The sequence below is a fragment of the Phodopus roborovskii genome, unplaced genomic scaffold (genome assembly GCF_943737965.1).
Source record: "Phodopus roborovskii unplaced genomic scaffold, PHOROB, whole genome shotgun sequence".
Classification (NCBI taxonomy): Eukaryota; Metazoa; Chordata; class Mammalia; order Rodentia; family Cricetidae; genus Phodopus; species Phodopus roborovskii.
This window is the reverse complement of record NW_026126599.1, coordinates 4,389,528-4,415,559: the sequence shown is the minus strand read 5'-3', so window position 1 is coordinate 4,415,559 and position 26,032 is coordinate 4,389,528. Positions and strand designations below refer to the sequence as shown.

Genomic DNA, 26,032 nt, shown 5'->3' with positions numbered 1-26,032 from the left:
GTGGATCAGATAAGCCTGCAAGTGCACAGCACACATGTAAATCTCTTTAATATGAGCAACAAATTCCGTAAATCCTAGGTATTTAGAACTCAATTCTACCTGAGCCCAGCCAGCAAGAAAACGCTCTCCGTCTGTTTCTGGTAATAACTTAAAGAGCTGCAGGCTTTTACTTCCAATAGGAATTCCTCAATTTCAGATGGGTACTAGCTCACGGAGACTACTAAACATGAAGGTTCACGAGGGTTGAATAGAAGAGGTGGATGGGTATGATGAGCAGAGGGCTAGACCCCAGGGATGATGTTTGCTGTATGTGGGTGGGTGGGGGGGCATGAGGGAGCCGTGCCTCATAACGTTGTGTCTCAGATTCCTAATTGAGTTTAATCCCTCAAGATCAGCGGAGGCAGGAGAGCTAAGGTGGATCTGTTTGTTTGTCCTGTGTTTTCAGTGCTGGGATGGAACTGGGGGCCTCACATAATGTTCAGCAAGCATTCTACTATTGGGCTTGGAAATCTAAGGCTGCAGAAAGCTGTATTTCATTCTAGTTATTGTGGAGTGTGTGTGTGTGTGTCTGTGTATGTGTGTGTGTGTACGTGCATGCATGTGTGCACGCATGTGAAAACAGAGACCAGAGGTCAACCTTGGTTTTTGTTCCTTAATCACGATCCACTTTATTTTTCAAACAAGGTCTGTCAATGGCCAGGGGCTCATGGATTAGTCTAGGCTTGCTGGTCAGTGAGCCCATGAGCCCAGAGATCCTCCTGTCTCCACCTCCCAGCTCTGGAAATAAAGCATATAGTACGACATCTAGCTTTTAACAAGGGTTTGGTCCTAACTCAGTCATTTCACTGCCTAAGCCACCACCCTGGCCTTATTGTTTGTCCATTTTTGAGATGGGACTTGCTTTATATCAATATTGCCTACAACTCACTATGTAGCCCAGGCTGGCCTCGAGCAATCTTCCCATCCCTCCACTTCCCATTCCATTTCATTTAAAAGACTGTTTTGTTATAGGATTGCCTAAGAGGCAATCCTTTCGATTTTCTACCCTGTGTATGCAATGCAGTTCTCTTACATTTGGGCAATCTTGCCTCACTTAGTTTCCTTTGATGGCACTGACTGCCTTGATGAGTGTCCTAGGAATCAGATACCATGGAACTATGAACAGCAGTGAACTTCACAGACAAGTTTTTTCTATTTTATCAGTCCATCTAATCTGTGGCCCATGGGCCATGTGTGTCCCCAAATAGCTATGAAAGTATCCCAACACATTTGTAGATGGCAATAAAATATCCCAATGTTGAAATGTTGGACATTCTGTCGGATAAATCACCATTGCTTCAAGAATTTGCTTATGGGCCCATTTACATATCAAAGGCTGCCCACCCAGGATGGGATGGAGCAGGGAACATTCTCAAGTGGTCAGATGATGCACTACTTAAAAGGGTACCAGGATAGAGCAGAAGGCTCCCCTGAGCTTGAGCCTAATGGTCACACTTGTCCTAGGGCTTCCATGCTGAAGGAGGGCACATTTCAAGGCCATCACATCTTCGATGCATGACAGAGCTTGGTCACCTGTCTCTGCAGTGCTGTGTGGGATGGGCCACTCAGCCCATGAGGCAAGACAGCTTTGTGGACACCATAGGCATGCAAGGATGGTGCTACAGGAAGATCCCAGAGATGCAAGCATGAGTCAAGGAGGCAGCAGAGGCTGTCTAGGACCTAGGACAGAGCCTCCCATAGAGTGCAGGCCCATGGACACCTGGACCTAGGCTCATGCTTCCAGAACTGTGAGGGAGCACACCTGTTATTCAAGCTGCCATTTGAGGTGTTTCCTTTTTTCACATCTGTTTTTGTGTGCACATGTGCATAAGGGTGTTTGCATTTGTACATGGGTGTGTTTGTGCAAGCCAGTGTCCAACTTTGGGTAGTACTCTTCAGGCAGTGTCCATCTAGCCATCATGTTTGGTTTTTCTAGTTTGAACTTGGGTCCTCATACTTCCACAGCCAATGTTTTACCAAATGAGCTTTTTTCCCAGTCTCCAGTAAAAAAAAAAATTTCAGACAAAGTACCATTACCCATAAAAGTCTGAGACAATTGTTGAGCTGGATTGGGTCAATGTTAAAGCCAGCAGTGTCTACAGAAAGAGAAGGGAGAGGGGAAGTCCTGCTCAAGTCATAGCCTAACAGGACAAACTGCTGGGATGACACTGTGTGTGGCTGGTGTCCACTTTTGCCTCTTCCTCCACCCACAGGAAATCCTTTTAGAGGGGAAATCATGGCAGAAGTTTCCGGCTGTCTACCTTGAGATATGCTAGCTTCCTGTCCAGAACCAGAGGTGGCATCTTGTCCCTTCTTTCCTAGATACATGAAGAACCCTCTCCTAACCACTCAGCATCCGATCACTAGCCAGAACACCCCCCAAATGTGTCTCTGATCATGCCCCCAAATAAGAAGGCTGTGTGTGTGCACCCTTGACCCAAGCTCTAAGGGAACCCAATAAATTCACTGGCTCCCCAAGCTGGACTTGGGTAGAGTCATCACTTTGATTTATGGTTGGTCCATGGTCTAGGGTGAGGGGGGTTTGTCTGTGTTCCCCTGTAAGGAGTCAGTGCAACAATCATTGATGACTGACTCTGGTACAGGACTTGTCTGTGCCAGAAACAACAACTTGATGTGCTCTACTTGCAGGGGTTCCCTGGGGACCTCAAATGCTACTATGTATGGCCTTGTCTGGAAAACAGCTTACAAAGATGCTTATTTATTTTATTTTTTAAAAAAGCGATAAAACGGTGCCTTGAATCACTAAGAATGAAGGAGTTGCTATTGTTACAAGCATGGAAGCTTGCCACTTATCAGACTCCATTTTCCGACTTGATTTGAAATAAGATTGCAAATCCAAAACATGTTATATGCCTGCTATATTTGTGCTGTGTTCTGAAAACTGTCCCCATCCTTAAAGAGAGAGACCATTGTCATTGTCTTGGACCCCTACCTGTTTCCTGTGAGGCCAGTCTTGGCAGTTCTAAGTGCCTACTTCTTGCTATAGACCCACAACCCACTGCTGATTTTCTGAGATGCAGTAATGGGAGCATTCACTCACAGGAGGCCCAGCTGTAGCCCCAAAGAGCCAGAGCAACCTGGTGACTTAGCCCTGAGCTTTGAACCTTGCTATTTCCTACTGGGAGAGAGCCTGCCTGGTGGGGCTGTTAAGAACAGGAAATGACATATTGCTAGACTGAAATTTCAGCTGATTCAAATTCCCCTGTGACAAAGCCTACTATTTTTTTTTTTTTTTAAAGACACAAAGAAGAATTGTACCCATTATCTGTTCTGAGGTACATTCCACTTCTTTTCCAATTTATCTTAAGTTCTGATATGTTCTTAGAAATTCCCCTTCCATCAAAAACAAAGTAGCCCAGTGTGCTTATTTTCTCTGTCTCCACCTGTGTTTTCTCGTCCAGGGTTCTCCCCGATGTTCACCACCAGTCCTTGTGGTGTCTCTCTTGACTTTTCAGGCCTCATTTATCTTTATAATATGTCACAGGGTGTTACAGAACCCTTTAGACCACACTTCAAACTATTACTCAATTTCATTGAAATGTTGTTCAAATCGGTTTTGTTTCTAAGCCCCTTTGGGGTATTTCTGTGCATTGCGAGATTATTCTTTATAATTTTTTAAATATGTATATATGTGTGTGTGTCTGCATGCATACATGTGCACATACCTATGGGTAGGACTTCACATGCATGTGGAGGTTAGGGGAGAGCAATCAGTACCTCTGTTCTGTGGGTTGTAGGGATTGGACTCAGGTTGTCAGGCTTGGAGGGTGGAAGGGGGGCAAATGTCTTTACCTCCAGGGCCATCAACACCACAATGGCACCCACTGAGAGCCAGCTTGCTGGCCCTGGTGACATTCTTTTTAAGTCTCGGGAAGATGGTTTTGATTAGCTGATGTGAGACTGTTTAGACAGAGCTCAGTGGCTTTGGGCTCCTCCCCAGAACATTCTACTACACACTCTCCACCATACAGGACCAGCTCCTGAAATCAGCCCCTGTGACTCTGTACCAAATGAGAATGACGGGCAATACCTGTCAGGATGGAATTCTCTACAGGGGAGGGTAAGTGTTAGGTAGAGCCACAGACATTAGTGAGTCAAGCCCACATATAATAGGGACTGGGGCTGTAGGTGAGTTGGTAGGGAACTTACCTAGCATGAATGAAAGCCCCAGGCCTGAGCTCTAGCACTGCAGAAACTGGGTTGGTACTAATTCACCTGTAATCCCAGTAGCAGGGAGATACAGACAAGAGTTCAAGGTCATCCTCAGCTACATAGAGAGTTTAAAGCTAGCCTGAGCTGCATGAGACTCTGTCTCAAAAAAAAAAAAAAAAAAAAAAGGGAGAAATTAATAAAATTAATCGTTCAAACTGCTACAACCGGGGAGGGCATGCTGGTCTGAGGGAGGAGACTCTGAAAGCTCCATTCAAAAGGTGGAGGAGATGAGTCCTCCAGGGCCATCAACACCGCAATGGCACCCACTGAGAGCCTCCAGGTGTGTATTAGAATTCATTCGGCACAGAAAATGCCTGTTTCCATTGATTTTAGCACCTACAGAGTTGTCATCAAAGTGGAAGCCCACACCCACCACTAGTCACTCTCCACTCCTCTCAAACTTTCTTTACATAGACCCAACATAGCTGGGTCTATAGATTCCTTTGCATTGGGCATTTCAAGTCATGAGACCATATACCATGTGGCATTTTGCATCTGATTTCTTTCACTTAATTCTTTTTTTCAAGGTGCACCCACATTACTGCAAGCATAAGAATCCCACTCCTTTTATAGTTGATTCCCCCAACCCCTCTGTATAGACATACAAACTTTTCCTCTATCCCTTCATCATTGATGGACAAGTGGGATCTTGCTACTTTTTGCTATGAACATTCATGGACATGTTCTGGTAGACATAGGTGTTCAGTGCTCTTGGGTGCTGTGACAACTAATATTGATTGTAAACTTGACATCTAGAATCACCCATGAGGAATCTGGGCACACTTGTGAAGAACTGTCTTGTTTAGATTAGCCTGTGTCCATGCCTGTGAGGATTAGCTAGATTAGGTGGCGATTTTTGGTTTTGCAAACATTTGCTATGCCATCTTTTTTATTTTGACCTTCTTATGAAGTGACATCTCCTTATGACTTGGATTTGCATTTTCTTCCTGGTTAATGGTGTTGAACCCCTTCTCATGTGCATATTAGCCATTTGTCTCCATCTCTGGAGAACTCTCTGTTCAGGCATTTGCTCTGTTCTAAATAGGACCATTTGCCTTTTCACTGTTAAGTAAGAGGTCTTGATTATTTATATCCCAACCCTTTGTTAGACACAGCACTTGGAGATATTTTCTTTTGATGAAGCCTGATTTGCCTACTTTGTTGTTGTTGTTGTTGTTTGTGATTTGGGGTTCTGCAATCACCTTTGTACATTAATTTCCCTTCTGGGAGCATCCAGACCACACATATAGTGCATATCAGAACCCATACCTGACACAGGCACAGACTGTAGGGTCATCTGTTTCTAATATAGCCTAGGCAGACACAGGTGGATCTCTGTGGCAGGTACTGTTGGTCCCCTATTTCCACTGTCTCCACACAGGACTTTGGGTCCCCCCCTTCACCAGCATCCATGGATTTCAAGCTGGCCCTCCTGTCCCTGCATGGGCAGTGAGGGCCAGGTCCTGAAAAAGACTAGTGAAGAGCTGAGGCAATGATTTCAGTCAGTAAAATAAGTGTTTGTCTTCCACTGAGGACATGAGTATGATTCTCAGTACTCATGTTTTGTTTTTAAAGCAGCGGGGCTGGAGAGATGACTCAGCAGTTAAGAGCACTGGCTGCTCTACCAGAGGACTCAGGTTCAGTTCCTAGCACCAAGATAGCAGTTTACAATCACCTATAACTGCAGTTCCATGGGAACTGATGCCCTTTTCTGCACTAGGTAGGTACCAGGTACATAAGACATACATGCAGGCAAAACGCCTGTACACACAAGGAAACAACAACAAAAACAACAAAACAAGACAGGGGATTGCTAGGACAGAAAGATCCTCAGTGTTCACTGGCCAGCCAGTCCGGTGTAATCAGAGAGCTCCATGTCAATGAGAGACCTTGTCTCTAAGGAGCTGACCTCTGGCCTCCACCATGTTCACACACATGTATACCAGCACCTATGCACACAGACATGCACACACATGAACAAGAAAAACCAGGGAAGATCCAGAGCAGGTACTCCAGCCCAGCTCTTGCTGCTATGGGAGATTTTTGCTGTTTTTCTTTTGTGTCCAATGATAAATTTAAAACTTCCAAAACTACTTTTTATCCACAGCTTTCTAGTTTCTATCCAAAGTTTTGTTTCTTCAAAGAAATATTTTATTGGTCTGCCTATTTCTGGTTTTAAAACTATCCTTTAAACACATCTCCAGGTCCCTCTCCTTGTCACAAAGACTCAGCTGAAGAAGATGAAAGAGGTTGCAGCCAAGTGTGTCTGCATCTTTTCTTGCTGATATAATAAAAGTTACAGTTGGAAGAGAGCCCTGACTGGTCACTGCAAACCCCTCTCTAAATCTTGGTCCCCACAGAGGCATGCTGGTCACCACAATGGCCACTCTTCATGTATACTGACTGGGGTTACTGGGTTCCTATACATATGCTCTGCAGTCTGAGTGTTCCTTGAGACTGGGTGGGATGTAGCTCTGCCAGGATCTGGGTCTTGCCTCCATGCACAAATTGAGCATGGCATAGTGGGTGTATTCTAGCACTGTAACTGATCCCATGGCATACCAGAGCCTGGGTCCTTGAATGAATAGCCACCAACAAACAAGAACCCCACCTCAGAAGTCCACTTCTTACCGCATACTGTTTACATTCATTCACAAAGAACAGGGCCTGATGTCTGATATATTTAAGGAAATTTGTGCTTCTTGCATTTTATCACTGGTAATGAACATCATTATTAACTTAAAAATATCATAAAATAATCCTGGAACCTGTTAAAATCCAAAGGAATGGCTGTGAGTAGGTGATGATTAATATACGTTGTCAACTTGATAGGCTCTAGAAGCATCTAAGAGTCAAGAGCCTGGCCACACCTCTGAAATACTGTCTGGAGTAGGTTGGTCTCTAGTCATGTCTACAAGAGACTGGGTTAACTTGATTAGGTAATTAAGATGGCTTCTATCAGCCTGTTTTTATAACAGCAGTAGGAAACAAACAAAACACCAAGTCTGACAAAGCCTGTCTAAACTGGGGTTAGGAATGTACCATTTCAGATACAAGTGAGACACAGAGAGAGTCTATTATCCAGAGATGTGGAAATGCAGGGCCACCAAACTCATCTCTACAAGAAACAGCCTTGTCTTTGTAACTTCATTACCTCCCTCTCACCTGACTCCCGTGTGCGACCCCGCACCAGCTCACTCCAGGGTCCAGCCCCAATGGCGTTGAAGGCCTGCATCCGCAGTTCATACTCTGTCCACTCCTCCAGCTCCTCGATGGTCAGCTCCCTCTCCAGCCGGTCATTGACAACTTGGGCCAGTGCTGAGGATGGTTGGTCTGAACGCCAGTACTTTACCCGATAGCCCACAGACTCAGGGTTCCCATTGTACTGGGAATCAGGCAGAGGCTGGCAATGAATGACAGGCTAACATGAGTGGATACCTTGCAACTGTCACTTTTGATGGTCTTCAAGAATAAACCCATCCTATAGGGCCAACTCCATTTTCTTAGGTCAATTTCTCTGGAATTTTTTAGAAGGTGTGCATGCATACACAAACATGTATACATGTTCATATTCATGCGTTAGTAGAGGCCAGAGGTTGATTTGGGCATCTTTCTCTACCACTATTTATTGTATTTTTTGATAGAAGGTCTCTCATTGGACCTGGAGCTCACTGACTTGGTAAGACTAGCTGGCCTACAAGCTCTAGGGAATTCTCCTGTCTCCACTCCTCAGTGCTAGGATAATGGGTGAGCACCCTAATGTCTGGCTTTTTACATGGGTGCTGGGGGTCTGAATTCAGGTCCTCATACATTTGCGACAGTCACTTCACATACTAAGGCATCTCCTGGCTTCATCCCTGCAGCTTTCTGGTCTACCTTCCCTAAAAACAAAATTCTTTTAGTGACTTTTGCCGGAAATAATTTCCTTTAATATAGCTTGGTTTAATTTTGAGGGAGAAATGTGGTGATTAAACACTGGACTGGCTCTCTTACGAATATGGAGTATTAGTTCTATGTTGACCAAGCTTAAGAACTTACAGATCCTACACTTAGCACTCTCCTTGCTCTTTCCCAAAAGAGCACCCTGAGTTCCAAGAAGAGCAAGCAATGTTACCAATTCATAAGAAATCCAGGCTGCTCTGTGATCTTACACTAATCGTGCAATGTAATACCTTGTGGTCTAACAATTAGATTGGCTTTGATGAGAGAAACAGTCTGAGTGTGGTACAGCTAAACTCTGATTTTCCTGGACAAGCCAGGAAGGCACAGCCAGCAGCTTCTACTCCATGGTCTCCAACTCACCACCCAGCGTAGCCGCAGGCTGGTCTCACTGGCTGTTCGGACAGTGATGCTGGTTGGAGCCACATCAGGTGGGGCCTGCAGGGTCTGGATGACCCGGGATGACTGGCTGAAGGGGCTGGGACCCACGATGTTCACTTGCCTCATTCGAAACCTGGAGATAAAACCATGAACCAGTGTTTTATATCCAAGCAAAAGGCAGCAGAATGGAACAAGGTGTCCTTGGGTCTTCCCTACAGAGATCATCACTCACAGACACCTATCCATGTGTTGGGAAAGAATGCAAATGCTGTCTATGGCCTCTGTGATAGGTGGTGTTAAGTGTCAACTTGACAGAATCCAGAATCATCTGGATGTCAGGCCTCTGGGCATGCCTGCAGGATATCTGGAGTAGCTTCATTGAAGTAGGAAGATCTGCACATTGTGGGTGACACTGACCCCTGACTGGGGCACTAACTGTGTAAGTGGAGAAACAGAGTAGCACACATTGTAGTCACTGCCTTCTGCTTCCTGCTGTTGGATGCCATGTGACCAGCTGCCTTACTCTCCTGCTGGATTAGCTTCTGCACTACCACAGCCTGTACCCTTGAATTGTGGGTCAGAACAAACCCTTCCTTCCTTATGCTGCCTTTCTTGGGGGTATTTTAAGACAGTAATAGGAAAACAAGAAGTCCTTTTCTTTAAAAGCCCACAGAGAGTGGACTCATATGACTCAGTATGACTTAGTTACCAGTTGAAGCAGATTTGATGGAACCGATGGGTAGAAATTTAAATGGTCAGTTGCCATTGGCTGACTCAAATTCAGGGTAACGTTAGAGGATTAACGTCTTCAACAAAGTTTAATGTCACAATGTTGCCAACAAACACAGTTTTGAAAGTCCAGTGTTTTGAATGGTCAAGGACATTGTCATAATCTGTGTCTATTCTGGCATGTAGCACAATGAGTGAGGCATGTGAGGCCTTCAGTCAATCAGAATTATCTCTACTTCCTTATAAAGTAAGGGCCATAAGTATGCTAAGCAAAAGTGTTCTACCTCTCTGAGCCACACCCCAGCCCCTCACTGGGGGATTCTAGGCAGGTGCTCTACCTCTGAGCCACACCCCGCCGCTCCGGGGCCCTCACTGGGGGATTCTAGGCAGGTGCTCTACCTCTGAGCCACACCCCAGCCCCTCACTGGGGGATTCTAGGCAGGTGCCCTACTATTGAGTCATGCTTCCAGTTCTCTTTTAACTTTTGAGACAGACAGAGACTTTGATATATTCCCTGGCCTGAACTTGAATCCACTCTGTACCCCAGGAAGACCTTGAATTTGTAATCCTCCTGCTTTAGTCTCCTCAGTAGCTGGTATAACGGGTCTGTACCACCATACCTGGTTGTGTTTTCTTTCTCTATAATTTTCTAAACTGAATTTACATATAACAAAAACCCTAAGCAAGGACGCATAATGCTTGTTTCAGAAGTCTCCTAAATTAATGTGTATTTAATACAGGGGCATTGTTTTCTTATTACTTTTTCTGATCTTTGGGATAGTTACATAGCTGCATGTAATTTCACATGTCAGATCTTGAATCCTAGCAGCTCATCGAAGCTACATGTTTTTCTCTTAAGGATTGTGTATGTTGTGTCTTGACTCATCTACTATGATCTTCGGATGAGTGTTCAAATGAATAGACTCAAAAACATCTCTCTCATTAGGCTTTAAAAAAATTCTAACTTTGGTATTATACCAAATAAATGCTTTTCATGAAGATGTAATTTCACCTTTCACTCTTTGAATTATTCATTCTTACTCCCTCATCCCCCCGATTACACAGAATGTATCCATCCTGGCAGAACAATGGCATTATCAAACTCAAAATCTGGTGATAACTGGAAATTTCATCTCTTGCACTGATGTTACGGGAACCGATAGCATTGCTAACAGCTTATGATCGCACTACCCTTTGTGAAGGCTGGGGATTTACTGCCAGGGTAAGTGGCAGGATCTAGAAGCAAGAGGTTAAATGCCATGTTAAGTGCTTGATTAGTGAGAAGAGCAACTCCAGGGTCATGGAAGAGGGGAGCAGAAGGGGGCGTCTGGGACATCTGCTTTGTTAAGACTATGGCCTGCAGTTCCTGGCTATTTCATGACTGCAATAGTGAGTCCTTTCTACAGTGTGCTTTGGTGGAAACACATGGCCAGGTTAACATTCAATCATGCACTGCCTCGGAATGATACTCAAACTGTGTACCTTGCTTAAGGCTTTTATATATGATCTGCTATTGCTACTTATAGAATTTCCTGTGCATGGTGTGTGTGTGTGTGTGTGTGTGTGTGTGTGTGTGTGTGTGTGTGTGTTCTGCTGCACTTACATGAGTGCACATGTAAAATTCAGAGGTTGATATAGGGTGTCATTCATTCTTCAACTTACGTTTTGAGACAGGGTCTCTCTGGATCTAGGTAAATCAGCTAGACTGGCTGGCTAGAAAGCACCCGGTTCTGGGATTATAGGCATGTGCCATAGTCCCCAGGCAGGGTTAATGGGCTCCTAGGAATGCAAAGTCAGTTCCTCATGGTTGTACAGCAAGCACTCACTGGCTCAATCTTCCCTCTGCTTAGAGCACTCTATTTTCCATGATATAATTTCTCTTACTACAAACACGTCCAGCTGCAGCCACTTCCCATCCGTGGTTCTCACCTGTAGTGTGTGTAGGGTGTGAGGTTTGGAATCTCCAGCATCTGGGCATCAGGCTCGTTCTCTTCCTCATAGAGGGTGACCCATTCCTCCTCATCTCCAATGGCGCCGACCTGTGGAAAGGGATCCTGAGATGGACTGGGCTCACCATGGTGACCAAGGCTGCTTGGTATTCTTTATGCATCTGCCTGGGTATGCTGGGCTGAGCGTAGCCACCAGGTATGTCATGCCTGGGAGCTACTGGTTCCTGCACACACACCCCTCCTGCCATGGAGATCCTGGCTCCTGTGTTTTCTCAATGCACATGACATCTGGGAAGGTTCTAGTTCAAAACTCAGTCAAGAATGTGGCCTCTAGAGGGCCAGCCCTGTGTCTCAGATTCTGGGTGATGATGGAGAGGACCATCCCCGCTGCCTTGTCCTTTTCTCATTTGACAAGTAAGAGAAGCTGAGAGAGGAAGATTCAGGCAGGACTCCAAAGTGTGCTGTGATGAAGTCCTCCTCACCAGGGTCCAGAACTGGCCCGTGACACCGCATGGCCTTTTCCTCCCCAATCATGCACCACAGAGACTCCACTGGGCCCAGCATAAGGAAGCCTCTTGCTTGACAGCAGAGCATGCAGGCCTTGTCCCTTCTGACAAAGTACCCTGGTAGCTGGCAAGATGGCTCAACCATAAAGTGCCCATTGCATAAGCATGAGGACTTGAGATTTGATCCCCAGAAGCAGGCATGGGGTCTGGGGAGATGACTCAGAGGTTAAGAGCACACACTGCTCTCACAGAGGTTCCAAGGTGAGTTCCCAGAACCCACATCAGCTCACAATCACCTGCAACATATCATACACACATAATATATTTTTAAGCCAGGCATGGTGGGACACGCTTATAATTCTGGAGCTTGGGAGATGGAGACAGACCCATTCTTGGGGATCTCTGACCAGTCAGCCAAGCTGAATTAAAACCAAACCAAAAAAACCTCAAACCAAAATGGACAGTGCCCTGAAAAATGACACCTAAGGTTGACTATGGTCTCTCTCTCTCTGTGTGTCTGTCTTTCTCTCCTCTCTCTCCACATATATACACACACTCAGATGTATACACATATAGGTAAACATATGCACACATACACACAAACACAGGGACATGTACACACAGATGTGTATGATCACTCAGGTGAACACAAGCATATGCATACACACATATGACTACATACAAACTCATGCATATACACAAACACATGTACATGCACACTTATGTGTACACACACACGTGCACACATACAGGTGAACACATGTATATGCACACTCGTGCACACATACACACACACACATGCACCTCAGGGCAGAGCTGGTCCAGGGCAGAGCTGGTCTGAGGAGCACCACTCTTGCTAGACACTTGTCCCTTGCAAGTTGGCCTGTGAGGGCCTATTGGGAGTCCCTGGTATTGTCCCCAGTAGTCCCCAGCATCCTCCTCTCTTGGGAATGACATGGTCATGGCTTGCTCCATTAGCAATTGTACACTAGCACTTCCTGTGACCTCTAACCTGACCCTAGGTGCTTGCTCTTCTTCAGCAAGTCCAACCACAGTCCCATATACCCTGTTGATGCCACCCTGGGCTGTTCCGGATAGAACCCGGAGGGGATACTGATATGTGCTCCAGCCTGTGGCTCCTGTGAGGAGTCCATTGACTTCTGCAGCTCATGTGACTGTGTGACCCTGGGAATCATGATATACAAACAGAGGGTGTGCCCAGAGCCAGTTCAGCAAGGATCAGTCCTACTCTGCCATTTACTCCTCCGTAAGTGACTTAAATGACAAGATAGGCCTTGTGTTCATTAAGTTCATAGAGGAAACTGACTTGGCAGGTGGCCAAGCCTGTGGGGAGCGTTGGCTAGAATTCATGGCGACCTTGGTAAGCTGCAGAAATGATGCAAAGGATGAAGGACAAGGAGGGACTAGCAAGCAAGAGTAAGCATCCTGTTTCCTGGAGACAGATGGAAACCGCCTGAGATGTGGGTAGCCCAATCTAAAGCAAGAAAACCACTGCAGAAAACAGATCCAACCTCCAATTCTAGTTTCCTCCACCCAGCAGAGCTGGAGGAGGATCTAGGCACAGGGTGTACACTAATGCAAACACCTGGCTACATCTGCACATGTGTACACCCTGGCACAAACCTGTGTGTACCTGCACACACAGGCAAGTACCTGCACACACCTGTATTCACCTGAATTGGACTATATGCATGTATGTACCTGCACATAACTGTGTGTAATTGTGTGTGTGTGTGTGTGTATGTATGCATATATGTATGTATGTATCCATATATGGGTACACAGCAGCATCTATATACCTGTATGTATCTGTGCACATGTAAATACCGTCACACAACTGTATGCACTTGCACATACCTGAATTCACCTGAACATGACTGTATACATGTGTGTACATATGTATATACCCACATATACTTGTGTGTACTTATGTATGTATGTATGTATGTATGTATCCACACACATACACAGTGGTAATATAGACCTGTATTCACTTATACACACACCTGCATGTACTTGCACACACTTAAGCATTAATTTATACATGTGCATACAAGTTTGTACCCACACATACCTTTGTGTATTTGCATACATACATACATATATATTCACACATGGCATACACTTATATATACCTGCATGTATCTGCACACATGTACATACCTGCACACACCTGTACTCACTCACCTGCATACAAGTGTGTGAACCTGCACAGTACACACCAGTTCACAGTGCTCTGCACACCACATCCCAAGGGTAAAGTTGAGGCACATATCCTCAGATGAACAAGAAGCATTATTTCTCCATGAAGGGGCACAGGCTACTAGAATTGGCACTGCTTTCATGTGGACAGACTTCAGAAACATTGTGCTAGGTAGAAGCCTGTCCCCAAGTCCTCATAGCATAAGGATCTCCTTTATGAAATGAGTGGGGTGGGGAGCCAGGTGTTTAATGAGAAGGGGGTGGAGTGGGAGGAAAGCAGGGGTGGGGTGGGAGGGAAGCAGGAGGGAATTTCTTGGAGATAAGTTTCATGTGCTGAGACTGGGTGGGAGAGGTAGGAATACATTTCTGAACCTTCTACCTTGGGAAAGGTCCTCTTTAACATGCCAGAATTTATGTTCTGTGAATTGCATCTCAGTTTTTAAAATAAGTATTAAAATTTAAGGTGGGAAGCTGTCCAAAAACATCTGGTAGAGAAAGAGCTGGGGGTCCGAGTGGCTGATGAGCAGCTGGGATCCTGCGAATGAGCAAGACAGCTGAACTAGGGCAATGGAGGGGAAGATGTGGCCACCGGCGAGGCTGGACAGGAGAGTGCTCTCAACCACCACAGACCTTGGTGGCTCTGGAAGTCTAGCTTCCGTTCTTGCCACCTGGGCTCTGCAGAGCAGGGCCACTGCTGTGCCATTTGCCACCCAGGTCCTCTGTGGCTGATTGAGAGGGCAACGGATGTACATCGAGTTTAATTGATGCTCCAAGTCCCGGCAGGAATTGAACGCTCCCTTCTCTGCCTGTCTTTGCCCTCCAGCCCCATCTTTGCAAACCCTTCTAGAATGAAGCCTGGTCCTGGGCATCCTCTGGGCCCCCCCTTTGCCTTGATGCCCAACATGTTTGACTCAGCCTGTCTTCCTTCTTGGTTCAGGCACATCTACCTAGGGCTAGGTGCTTCCCTGACCCTGTGGATGACTCCAGCACTGGCCTCTCATGATAAGATGGCTCTTGGCCATGCATGCTGCTACAGGGGTTGTGTGCATCAGGGTGGTGGCTCTGGGACTCAGGCCCATCCTTCATATGACCAAGAGGATTGGAAGAAAAGTGGCAACCTTTGACTGCTACTCAGAGGAGAAGATGGGGTGTGGCTGGCTGCTGGAAAAGCAGGAAAACCAGGAAACAGGAAACTCAACTGAGCTGTTTTCATTGAGCACATCAGTCTGCTACTCCATTAACAAAGATCAAGCATCATGTTACAAGGGCCAAAGCCAGCAGGGCAGGACAACAGGTCCCTATTTACAGTGTTGCAGAAGACAAAGTTCTTCCCTTTTACAGTCGTTTCCCCCTCCTCCCCCTGTTGCTACTGTCTCATAGCTGATGTCTACAATACCAACTGTGGGGGAATGTCTGGTTCATTTCTGGTCTTCCATTCTGCCGAGTTCAATATAGGACTTAAAGGCTCCAAGCCAGTCAGCCAACTGGGATAATGGAATATGACTGGGGTGTGACCCATACATCCCTGACCTTTCCCTCCTGCCAGATCAGCCTTCTGAAGGTCTCTGATTTGGAGATGGGACACTTGACTGACAGGCCCAGTGGGTATCATCTCTCTGGCTCTGCCTGTCATATTCCCCCAATTCACTGTTTGTCATTACCTGAAGGCACCACCCGGCCTTAAGCACCTGCATCCATGCAATGCTCTCTGATCTGGTTCAAAGATGTCTGCTCCTTTGCCTGACTTCTGTAGGTAACTGCCAGAAGCTTCCTTGAACTGCCCCTACTTTCTTCCTCCCTCTTCCCAAAGGCTCCATGAGCAGCCTTCTCTGCTTTATTGCTTTGGGAAGCCTCTATAGACAGCTGGCCCTGTTCTCTGTTTCTCTCTTCTAAAAGCATCCATGGACACTCTCCATCTCTGTCCAGGCAGGTGGCATGTGATGTCCCCATTCTGTGCACTACAGACTACCTTCCACCTGCCTCTGACAGGCTCAGGTCAAGATGCTCAAAAGTAACTCATACAAATGTAGTATGTGTCAAAACTCATTTTGCTCATCAAAGAGGGATCCAGCAGGATGGTCAAATCGGTGTGGAGGAAAATATGACTCAAAAATCTGTAGCATCAGTGGGAGAAAGAATGTCCAGGCTGGAGAGATAGCTCAGTCAGTATATACCACACATGTATGAGGACCTCAGTTTGATCTCTGGGAACCCATGTAAAAGAGCCAGAAGCTAGGAATGTGCCTTTAATCCCAGTGCTAGTGAGGGGGAGACATGAGGATCCTTGCTGTCCAGACAGCTTAATATAATCTGTTTGTTTCAGGTTCAGTGAGAGACCCTCTCTCAAAAGATAAGGTTGAGAGTTGGCCTGTGGCTTTAAATACATATCATATAAACACCCCCTAAACACAAACATACATATATACAATAAAGAAGACAGAAAGGAGATAAAGACATTGGAAAGAAAGCTAGTTACAAGAGCAACCAAACCCTAACCTGTTACTTAGCAACTTCACAAATTACTTATTCTCTGATGTGACAGCATCTAGCCAATCAACATGCAAGAAATCAGATGTCTTCAAGGTTTGATAGCCAGCAAACAGCCTATTAAGCAAGGCTCCACTCGCTACTCAGTAAAATTGAGTGCAAAGGACAAATCTGGCCCTTTTCTTGTTTTTGTTGATAAAGTTTTATTGGAACACAGCCATGTTCATTGGTTTGTATGTTGCTCATTGCTGTGACTCCATGGCAGAGATGCATAGATGTAATATAGATCATCTCTCCAGGACCCAACCCTTATATGGGAAAGCATGCTCCCCAGAGGCACAAAGCAAACTGGTCCTGTCTGCCTGTTATTATTGCCACTCATAATATGGGGTCTTACTCTCAACTTCTCCAGGGTCCAGTGTAAAACTTGGTGTTCATCCCTGCTCATTTAACATGCTAACAATCATGTGAATGATTTTTTTAAAAGTCAGCACAAAGTGTGGAACACCAAAGATATTCTTACCCAAACCACCAGGACCTGGCAAGACCCTTATATCCCTACAACAGAAGGTTTACATCTTTTTCTGAAGAGAACAGGATTCTTTAATCCTTGCCTGGCTCCTCTGGCTCAGTAAACTTCAGGCCATCACACTAGAGTGTTCTAGAAGTAAGTGACTTGCTACTACTAGCACACAGGACACAGAGTGAGTCAGAGCTCTAAAGATAAAACAAATTGAAGCTCCCATGGGGAAGCTAGGATTTAGAAAGGCTTTCTCCTCTTTATTCTCTGAAAGCCAACAAACAGCACTTTACAATGCTTATTATAGAAGCTGAAATGCCCAAGTCTCAAACGCCACTCTGCAGGGCAGGTCCTTTATTGCATTAAGGAGTGCACAGTCCCTCTGAGGAGGTGACAAGCTCCTCCAGGAGGGCCAATGGCTTACCTGCCACTATGTCTAGTCTGCATTTGGCACCAGCTGGCCAGGAAGCAGGACCCATTTGGACATGTGCATTCATTTAACAACTACAAGTCTCAGAGCCCGCCACTCCCGCAGAGTGGAGTTTCTACACAACCCAGGTTGTGAGCATGAGAAATATCTCTCAGTTCAACTGGGAGTCTGGGAAGTTTTGGGAGGAATCAATTGACAAGACTTTGAATGCCCCTGCTAGGGGAATTTGGTGTTTGCTCAGCACCCCACATCGCCAGGACTTCAGTGGCTACTCCAAGGACTGTCATTAACTTTATCCCAGAGGCATCACACAGATGGAGAGGAGGGCATGGGAGGAAGCAGCTGTCCTTTCGTTCAGAGCCCAGCAGAGGGGGAGACATTGCAGAACTCTGTGGAAACCTGCCAGTCCCACACACCCTGCCTGGCTGGAACTCCTGCTGTCAGCAGGAAAACTTGCAACTTCGCAGATACTCAGACCCTGTGGTTCGGTGTGGAGTGGTGTCCCTGTGTCTGAGCCAAATGAAGCTCCCCCCAAATGAGGGGCGCTGGAGGGCCTGGAGGCAGAGGGACAGATGGGGTTTGCACTTCTGGCAAAAGCACAGCCCAACCAGGAAGGAACTAGAGGCTTGGGGAGGCCCAAAGGCCAGTTCCCTGAACAGATCCGGCACTCTTGCAAGCTAATGAGTTGTTAAGGGGATTCTCCTTAGTCCTTGATTGATCTCAGCTGGCAAGGAGGCTGCCTGGTTTGAGAAGGGCAGGGTTTGTGCAGCTCTTCCTCCTAGTTAGTGGCTGCTTTTCTTCCTGCATAGTGTAGTGTAGTTTCCTTTGTTTCTTGTTTTACAATTAAATTTTCCTCTATCTCTCTCTTCTACTCACCCACACCCACTCTCTCTGTGTTCACAACTATGCACGTGTGCTTGTACATGTGTGTGTGCATGTGATGAGGCTAGAGGTCAAGCTTGGTTGCCCCTCTTCAGGCAGCTGTCCCACCCTGTTTTTAACGCCCCCCCCCACTTTTAAAAAGATTTACTTATTTTATGTTTCAGTGTTTTGCCTACATGTATGTATGGGTACTGTTTGTGTGCCTGGTTCCTGTGGAGGTCAGAAGAGGGCACTGGATCCCCTGGAGCTGGAGTTAGAGATGGCTGTGAACTGCTGTGTGGGTGCTGGGAACTGAAACTGGATTCTCTGCAGGAGCAGCAAGTGGTCGTAACTGCTGGCCTATCTTTCAACTCCATCCCACCTGGTTTTTAGAGACAGGGTCTCTCACTGAAGCCTAAGTTTACTGATTAGACTAGGCTGCTGAGCAGAGAGCCCCAGGGGCCCTCCCGTGGCATGCACCACCACAGCTGATCTTTTACACCAGTGCTGGGGACTGAACTAGGGTCCGCATGCTTGTACAGCAAGCACATTACTGACCGAGCTGCCTCCCCAGCCTTTAATGTTCTCATCTTCTGATGGGGGGGGGAGGAGACGGCTGTCTGGATTTTCTGCCAATTCTTCTGGTCGCGGGCTTCTCAGGCAATCTCTCTCTCTCTCTCTCTCTCTCTCTCTCTCTCTCTCTCTCTCTCTCTCTCTCTCTTTTTTTTTTCTTTTTTGCCTACAGGACTCCCAAGTGGCATTGTCCTTCATCTTCCTCTGCTATCTCTTGGTGACATACTTCCTTGTGGACTTGGACATCCTGTCACAAGATGCTGAGGCCCCCCAGCTCTCTGCCCTTTCTTAGACTGTGCTGATGGTCTAGCTCAGTGAATTTAAAAGAGATCACCATTGTGCTGGCCCTGGCTGCCCAGGTTCGATGTCAGCAGCCTCTGCCGTTTCTGAATGGTTCAAACTGCCGTCACACAAAGCATAGACTGGAATGTGCTGGTGACAGACCCTTCTGGTTTGAATCCTCATGTGGCATAAAGAGAGTGGGAGCTCTCTGGGTACTACTTGTATTTTAAATGCAATTCTGGGAATGGAAGTCAGGGCCTCATACAGTGAAGTGCTTTGCCATTAAACCCCCAGGTGGCAGGTGCTCTACCAATGATGTACACCTCTAACCCCTTACTGGGGGATTCTAGGCAGATGCTCTACCACTGAGCCACACCCCAGCCCCTCACTGGGGGATTCTAGGCAGGTGCTCTAGCCCAACACTTTTGATAAAGGCATTAACTTCATTCAAAGGGGCTCCACCCTCATGTCCTAATCACTTTCCAATGGGCCCACTACTAACATGATTCTTTGGGGAAAGCTTCAATATGTGCGTTTGGAGGAAACACACATTAGGTCCACAGAATCTGTCTCATGTCCTCCTACATGTGAGGTAATCTATTCTTTACAGTGTCCTCTCTGGAATGTTCTCCCACTCCTCCTTTTCCTCCCTTTAGGGGTGTAGCTCTCCTCTTTAGGAGAACACTTCTCCTGGCCTTCTCTATATAGAACATTTCCTGGGTTTTGGAGTCAGGGGCCTTTGGTGCTGAGCCCCAGCAGGACAGGCTTAGGGACAGTCTTAAAACTCTCTGTAGTCCCGACATCTTGACCTTATGACTGGCTTGTGTTTATTTGCATGGTCCTGGGCTCTGCACATCTGTGAGAGATGGTGAGTGGCTGGAGTTTGGGTTGGACCTGCCTTTTCTCCAAGGTCTGATGCTCTCAAAGACCAAGAACAATAAGGAAGCCTCCCCAGACCCTGAGATGTTATGGTATTGCCCCTAAATCCAGAAAAGGTTGACAAAGACTTCTGCTTTTCTACAGGGAACAAAGAAAACAGGGGAAGGGCTTGAACTCCGCATTCAAACATACCAACATGAAACCTGCAGGCTACCCTGAGATGCCAAGATACTCAGCCTTATTCATAAAGCAAAGACAATAAAGTCACCCCCAAACATGATTGGGAGTCCCTACAAGGACAGAGTAAGTGACGTGGCCAGAATGCTATCACCCAAAATGCACAGAGTCTGCTTGATCAACAGGAACGTCCAGATGTGAACCATAGATGGCTGGGATAGAGGGTGTCATTCTCCACTGGAGTCTCAGGGTTCCAGGAGCTGTAGTGGCTACTGCTGGGCAGTCTAATGTCCTGCAAGGACTGCACCATAATTCAGTTGCTGGGAAAAAGTCATGACTCCAAACCTGTTGCATGGGTGTTCCTGGATGTTCATTGCAAATCCCAAACCAAGGCAGAGACCAGCACAGGCGATACCATCACTTTCCCTGCACTGCTTCCCTGGTATCACCTGTTGTCGCCTCTGGAAACCACAGGGATGGCTCTGTCCCATTTGCCCCTCTGACAAAGGGATGTCGGAGAAGTAAAGTTCCCTTTTGATGCCACTTAGCCCAAGATCTGCTGGTCCCCCAATTACAGACAAGAAGCTGGGTATGTTAGAGCAAGCCTATAAACCTGCTGGCTTGGTTGAGGCAAGAGAATGGCTTTAAGTTTGAGGCCATCCAGAACTACATAGTGGGTTTAAGGTTTGCTGTTAAAGCACTAGGAGACCTGAGTTTGGATCCCTAGCACTCTTACAAATAGACTGCTGTGGCCATACATGCCCTTGTAAACTACGTGATGGCGAGTGGGGGTCAAAGACAGAGGATCGCTAAGGCTCACTGGCTGCCAACTCAGATGAAAACTGATGAGCTCCAAGTTCAGTAACACAGAATATCTCAAGGGAATAAGTTAGAGAAGGGAAGGGGAGCGCTTGATTTCATCTGTGTGTGCACACATGAACACACACATACATGCACACACACACACATCTCAGAAGAAAAAACAAAACAAAACATAAAAAAACCCATACCACCATTACCAACAACAGGTGCTGGGCACTTCCTTCTCTCCAAGCCTCTTCTCCCACATCCTTGCCTGCTTGGGATATCCCCTTCCTGTTGTAATATGGGCCTCTCTCAGGTCCTCACCTCCTCCAGGCACCTACTTATTGAACTGGTCAGCTACTCATTTGCCTTTTCAGATCTGCCAACAACATCTCACCACATGCACCCTGCCCAGCCTCATTGGTAACAGTCGTTAGATCATGTCTCTATCACCTTCTCTACAAAACCTATGAGTTCTGGCAGGGAGTGTTTGTGTGGGGGCACCTGGGGCCAGAAATAGCCCAGCCACCTTGGTCCTCTGCTCTGTAGCATGACACTAGAAGCAATCAAACAGTTGGTGCTTAATAAATGTGCTCTGGGTGCAAGGCAGCAAGGGATGGATGAAGGAAGGAAATGAATGCAAGTTCCAGTGCCCGGAAAAATGAAGCACCTAGACAGATCTGAAGCAGAAGAATTTGTGTGAAAGGATCAGGGCACAGGATGGTCCTCAAAACTGTGGGGGACACTGACCCTGGTGACACTAACCCTGGTGATGCTGACACTGGTGTGGGTGTGTATATGTGGTGAGTATATATGTGGTGTACATGTATGTATGGGTGGTATGTTTATGGCATGCTTGTGTGTGGTATGTGTAACATGTGTATGTACATTCTATGGGTGGTGTGTGTGGTGTAGCATACGTGGCATGTGTGTGTGGTAGGTGTGTATGGATGTGTGTATATACATGTACTTATTATGGATGTGAATATGTACATGTGCACACAGATGTGAAGGCCAGAGGTCTCCTCTATCATTCTCCACCTTGATTTCTGAGTCAGCATCTCTACCTATACCTGGAGCTGGCTTGTTCTACTAGACTGGGCCAAGCAGCCCCTGAGATCCTCATGCCTCTGCCTCTCCAGCAGTGGGACTACCAGAGTGTGGTACCCGGCTGGCTTTATCATGGATACTGGTGACGCTCAGGCTTGTGCAGCAGGCACTTCACCAACTAAGCAGTTTTCAAGAGTCCCCAAAATAGGGACAGAAATGATCTGATAGACTAATAAACAGAAAGGCGGAGGTCATACTCTTCCCGCCTTACAGATTTCCTATGCCGGTCAGGGTGCACGACAAGAAGTCATCGCAAGGGTGTCATTACAGAAATCACACAAACAATAAACATTTGGAAATATCTGAGTGTGTTTCATTGTCACCTGTCAACACAGAGCCCAACTGTGTAGGGGAAGACGCCATGTCAGAGCTAAAGACGAAGCTGCCTCTGCAGATTTATGCAGATCCCTATGTTATTGCTGAAGGGTCCATTAGAGCCACTGTCGGCTTTCCTCTGTACATGTGCCAGACGACTGGAAAGTGATGTCACTCACTCTTCCTAGTATGAAAAAGGAATTCAACGATGGTGGGGGTTTACAACTGCAATGCTGACAGATGCTTCTCTAGGGCCCACAGTGGGGAAGGACAGGAGGTAGCCTCAGCGGGGTCAGACATGCTATATCTTACAGAGCTTAAAGTGGGGCTGAGAGGGTGTGGCCTGTGGAGTCTGTCACCTTACAAGGTGACAGGTAGCCAAAGAGATATGAGATGCCTTAAAGGGGGAATCTCTCCTTTCATCAGATAGGCCGCTCTGTCCCCCAGGCATTTGTGACTTGATCTGCTGGCTCAGCAGGAGCTTCCTGGTGCTTGCCTCAGTGTGAGGTCATGGCCAAGACCTGGATGGCAAGAGTCCTGGTCTCACTCAGCTAACATCCCCAAGAAGACAAGGACAGTAACCACATGGCAGAAATACAGAAGGGGCATGGTGAGGTGGAATGTGGGTAAATTGCATACTGTGTGAGTTCAAATCCCCAAAACTCACATAAAAGTTGGCCATGGTAGCCTGTACTTGTAATCTCTGTGCTACAATGAGATGGGATAGTGAGACAAGAGATTCCAAGAAGCTTCCAGGCCTACTACATCAATGAAACAGTGGTGAACAAGATGGAAGGCTGCTAGGACCAAAACCAGAGGCTGTCCTTTGATTTACACATGTACACATCTGCCATGGCTAGTCTATCTCCCTCCCTCCCTCCCCCCCCTCTATTTCTCTCCCTCTCTCCCTGTCTCTCTCTCTGCCCCCTCTCTCTCTCTCCACAAAGATAATAAGCACGGGACATTTATATGTGTATATGGAGCTTTGAGAACCTCTGAGGACTCCTGGGATAATCTGTTTCCCAAAGAGGTGACCTGCTGGGGCAGCGAGCAGGACAGGTGGGCCAGTCTGCAGAGATGCCCCAGCCCCAGGGCCAGGTGAAGACTGAGGAACCAGGGTGCAGCTTGGCTAGCTCCTGGCCCCTCCCTTAACTGTAACACTTTTGAGACAATACACCACAAGGAACTGGCAGAAGCCTGGTGCCAGCCAGAGGGGGAGCCTATCTTCCTGAAAGAGATTCACATAGTGCTGACAACTAGTTAGTTGTCCTTGATGGGGAGACTGGAACAGAGGCAATGATGGTTCAATGATGTGTGGGGCCCACACTGAGCCATGATTGTGTAGCTACACACAATTCTACCTTCTATTTAAACCCAAACTCTGCTTCAGCACCATAAAGATGGATTTTGGGGTCCCAGGACCTCTTTACTTTTTCCTCTTCCCACAGTGGCCACACTGAGAATATCTCCTTTCTCTAGTGGGTGTTTCTTTAACTGCATGTTGTGGATGGGTGGCAGAGCCTAGCTTGTTAGGGCTTCTAGGACCCAGTCTCTGACCAGATCAACTCCAGTAATATCCTAGCTCCAGAGCAAGGGGTGGGGTAGGCGCTTCTCCTGGATTGTGATTCCTGCACATTCTCTGTCCCCTGAGGCTAGCATGGGAATCTGTACCTCTGGCCTCCCTGTGAGCTTCTGTGAGTGACTGGCTTCACCATGGCCCAGAGCTACCACACCTGCACTCTGCCTAAGTCCACTTTGGTGGCCTGTGTGTTTTCCCTCACTTCTCCCAAGGAATGAATTCTTTCCTCCTCAGCCTTCCATTCAGTAAGTGCATACTGTATACTAGCTTCAGGATAAAGGTTTAAATATGCCCTTAGTCTCCAAGTTTTGTGAGGGAGAAACAGAGGCTGGGAGAGGTTTCTTTGTTCATCCTAGCATGGCCTGTTTCCCAGACTCTGGTCCTTACCCCTGCCAACCAGCTAGCTCTGATGGACAACCATTTGCGTGAGGGGCCATCCAGCTCTAAAGTATTTACTATGGCCCTCCCCACAGCCATACACATGCAAGCAGGCCCAGCTGGTCTCATCCAGCAGACAGCAGGCCCAACTAAGAAGGACAAAAGGCCAATCACAAGTTTGGGGTATTACATTTCAAGGACCCCACGTCCCGGAAGCACCCTTGCTGCCCAGTGTTCTGTCTTCCACCAACACTGAGAGAGGAAAAACATGCCTTCAAACAGATATGCTAGGCAGGGGAGCTGGTTCTGTCAATAAAGTACGTTATTCTAGATCCACAAAACCCATGACCAAAGCTAGATGTCACAGCACATGCCAGCAGCTCCAGAGGTGGTGGGGAGGCAGATCCCCAGAGTATGCTGGCCAGCCAGTCTAGCCAGTTGGTGAGCTCCAGGTTCAGTGAGAGACCCTGCCTCAAAAAAATGAGGTGATAAGTAATTGAAGAAGATATCTGAAGTCTGCTTCTGCCTCATATGTATATATATATATACACACACACACACACACACACACACACACACGAGAGAGAGAGAGAGAAAGAGAGAGAGAGAAAGAGAGAGAGAGAAACAAGTAAGCAAGCAAACAGAAATGTACATTGGTTTAGAAGGGGTTAGACATCATAAACTCAACCCACAGAGAAATTAATGGACCTGGAGGATGCTCTGAAATGCACCTGATCACAAAGCATCTCAGTTTAGCATGGCTCTCATTAACCATCCTCGGAACCATCATACACTTGGCCAATGCCATTTAATACAAAGTCTATTTTATAGAAAAGTGTTGACTAGCTTGTGTATACATCCACTCAGTCATGATGGAACATAGAACAATATCTAGAAAAGGCTGGCAACATGGTGCACTGTGGAGCATTGCTTTTGTAGTGGAGTGGAGTTGAGATGTTATGAGTTGAACTCTAGTAGGCTGGCACTGTCTACACATACACAGGGAGTCATCATTAGTTAGGCACTGTCTGTATATACATGGGAGCCATGGTAACCTCTGCTCATGGTGACCCTTGTCAAGAGACCTTGGCATCTGTTCCTTCCATGAGTCTCTTTCCCCTTTGACAGATGCTGGGAATGTCATTGTTTTGTCTCTGGTGTTCTGAGTTCTGGACCTGGAGCCTAGACCGGTGCTCAGCTCATGTGGCTAGAAGGAGTGGATCCACAGAGTTCAGCATAGGGTGCAGAGGGAGGCCCATGCTGGGCCTCTCAGACACACATTTGTCTTCAGTCCCCTGGCTGTGAAGGCAGAACACAGAAGGGAATGCCTTGCATAGGAACAGAAGCTTCTAGTAGAGGCAGATGAGCTCAGCTGTTGAGCAATCTTGCCCTGGAATTCACCCCTAGTGTGGAGGTATCATGAGAAGCTTCAGATAAAACGGCTTGTTAGGTAAACGGAAAACCCCATACACCCTGTGATGCATCCTTTGGTTACATGTGGCAGCACACAGAAAAAAAAAAATTACCACTTGTGGCTTTCCATCCATCAGCTTCTATCCAATCTAGTCCCTAGAACCCGCTGAGCACACATGAAATGCACATGGCATTTCCTTGTGTCCCGAGGCATGAGTCACTCCA

General features: G+C 46.8%; 1 protein-coding gene across 1 annotated transcript in view; it reads right to left on the bottom strand.

The window, feature by feature from the left end:
- Window positions 1-26,032, bottom strand: part of Sdk1 (sidekick cell adhesion molecule 1) — a 920,228-nt gene that overhangs the window by 106,334 nt on the left and 787,862 nt on the right. The window contains exons 23-25 of the mRNA XM_051205538.1: window positions 11,251-11,360; window positions 8,575-8,725; window positions 7,438-7,675 (exon numbers count right to left, since the gene is read on the bottom strand). Coding sequence (XP_051061495.1) covers window positions 7,438-7,675; window positions 8,575-8,725; window positions 11,251-11,360 — 499 coding nt within the window. The remainder of the gene's footprint in view (window positions 1-7,437; window positions 7,676-8,574; window positions 8,726-11,250; window positions 11,361-26,032) is intronic.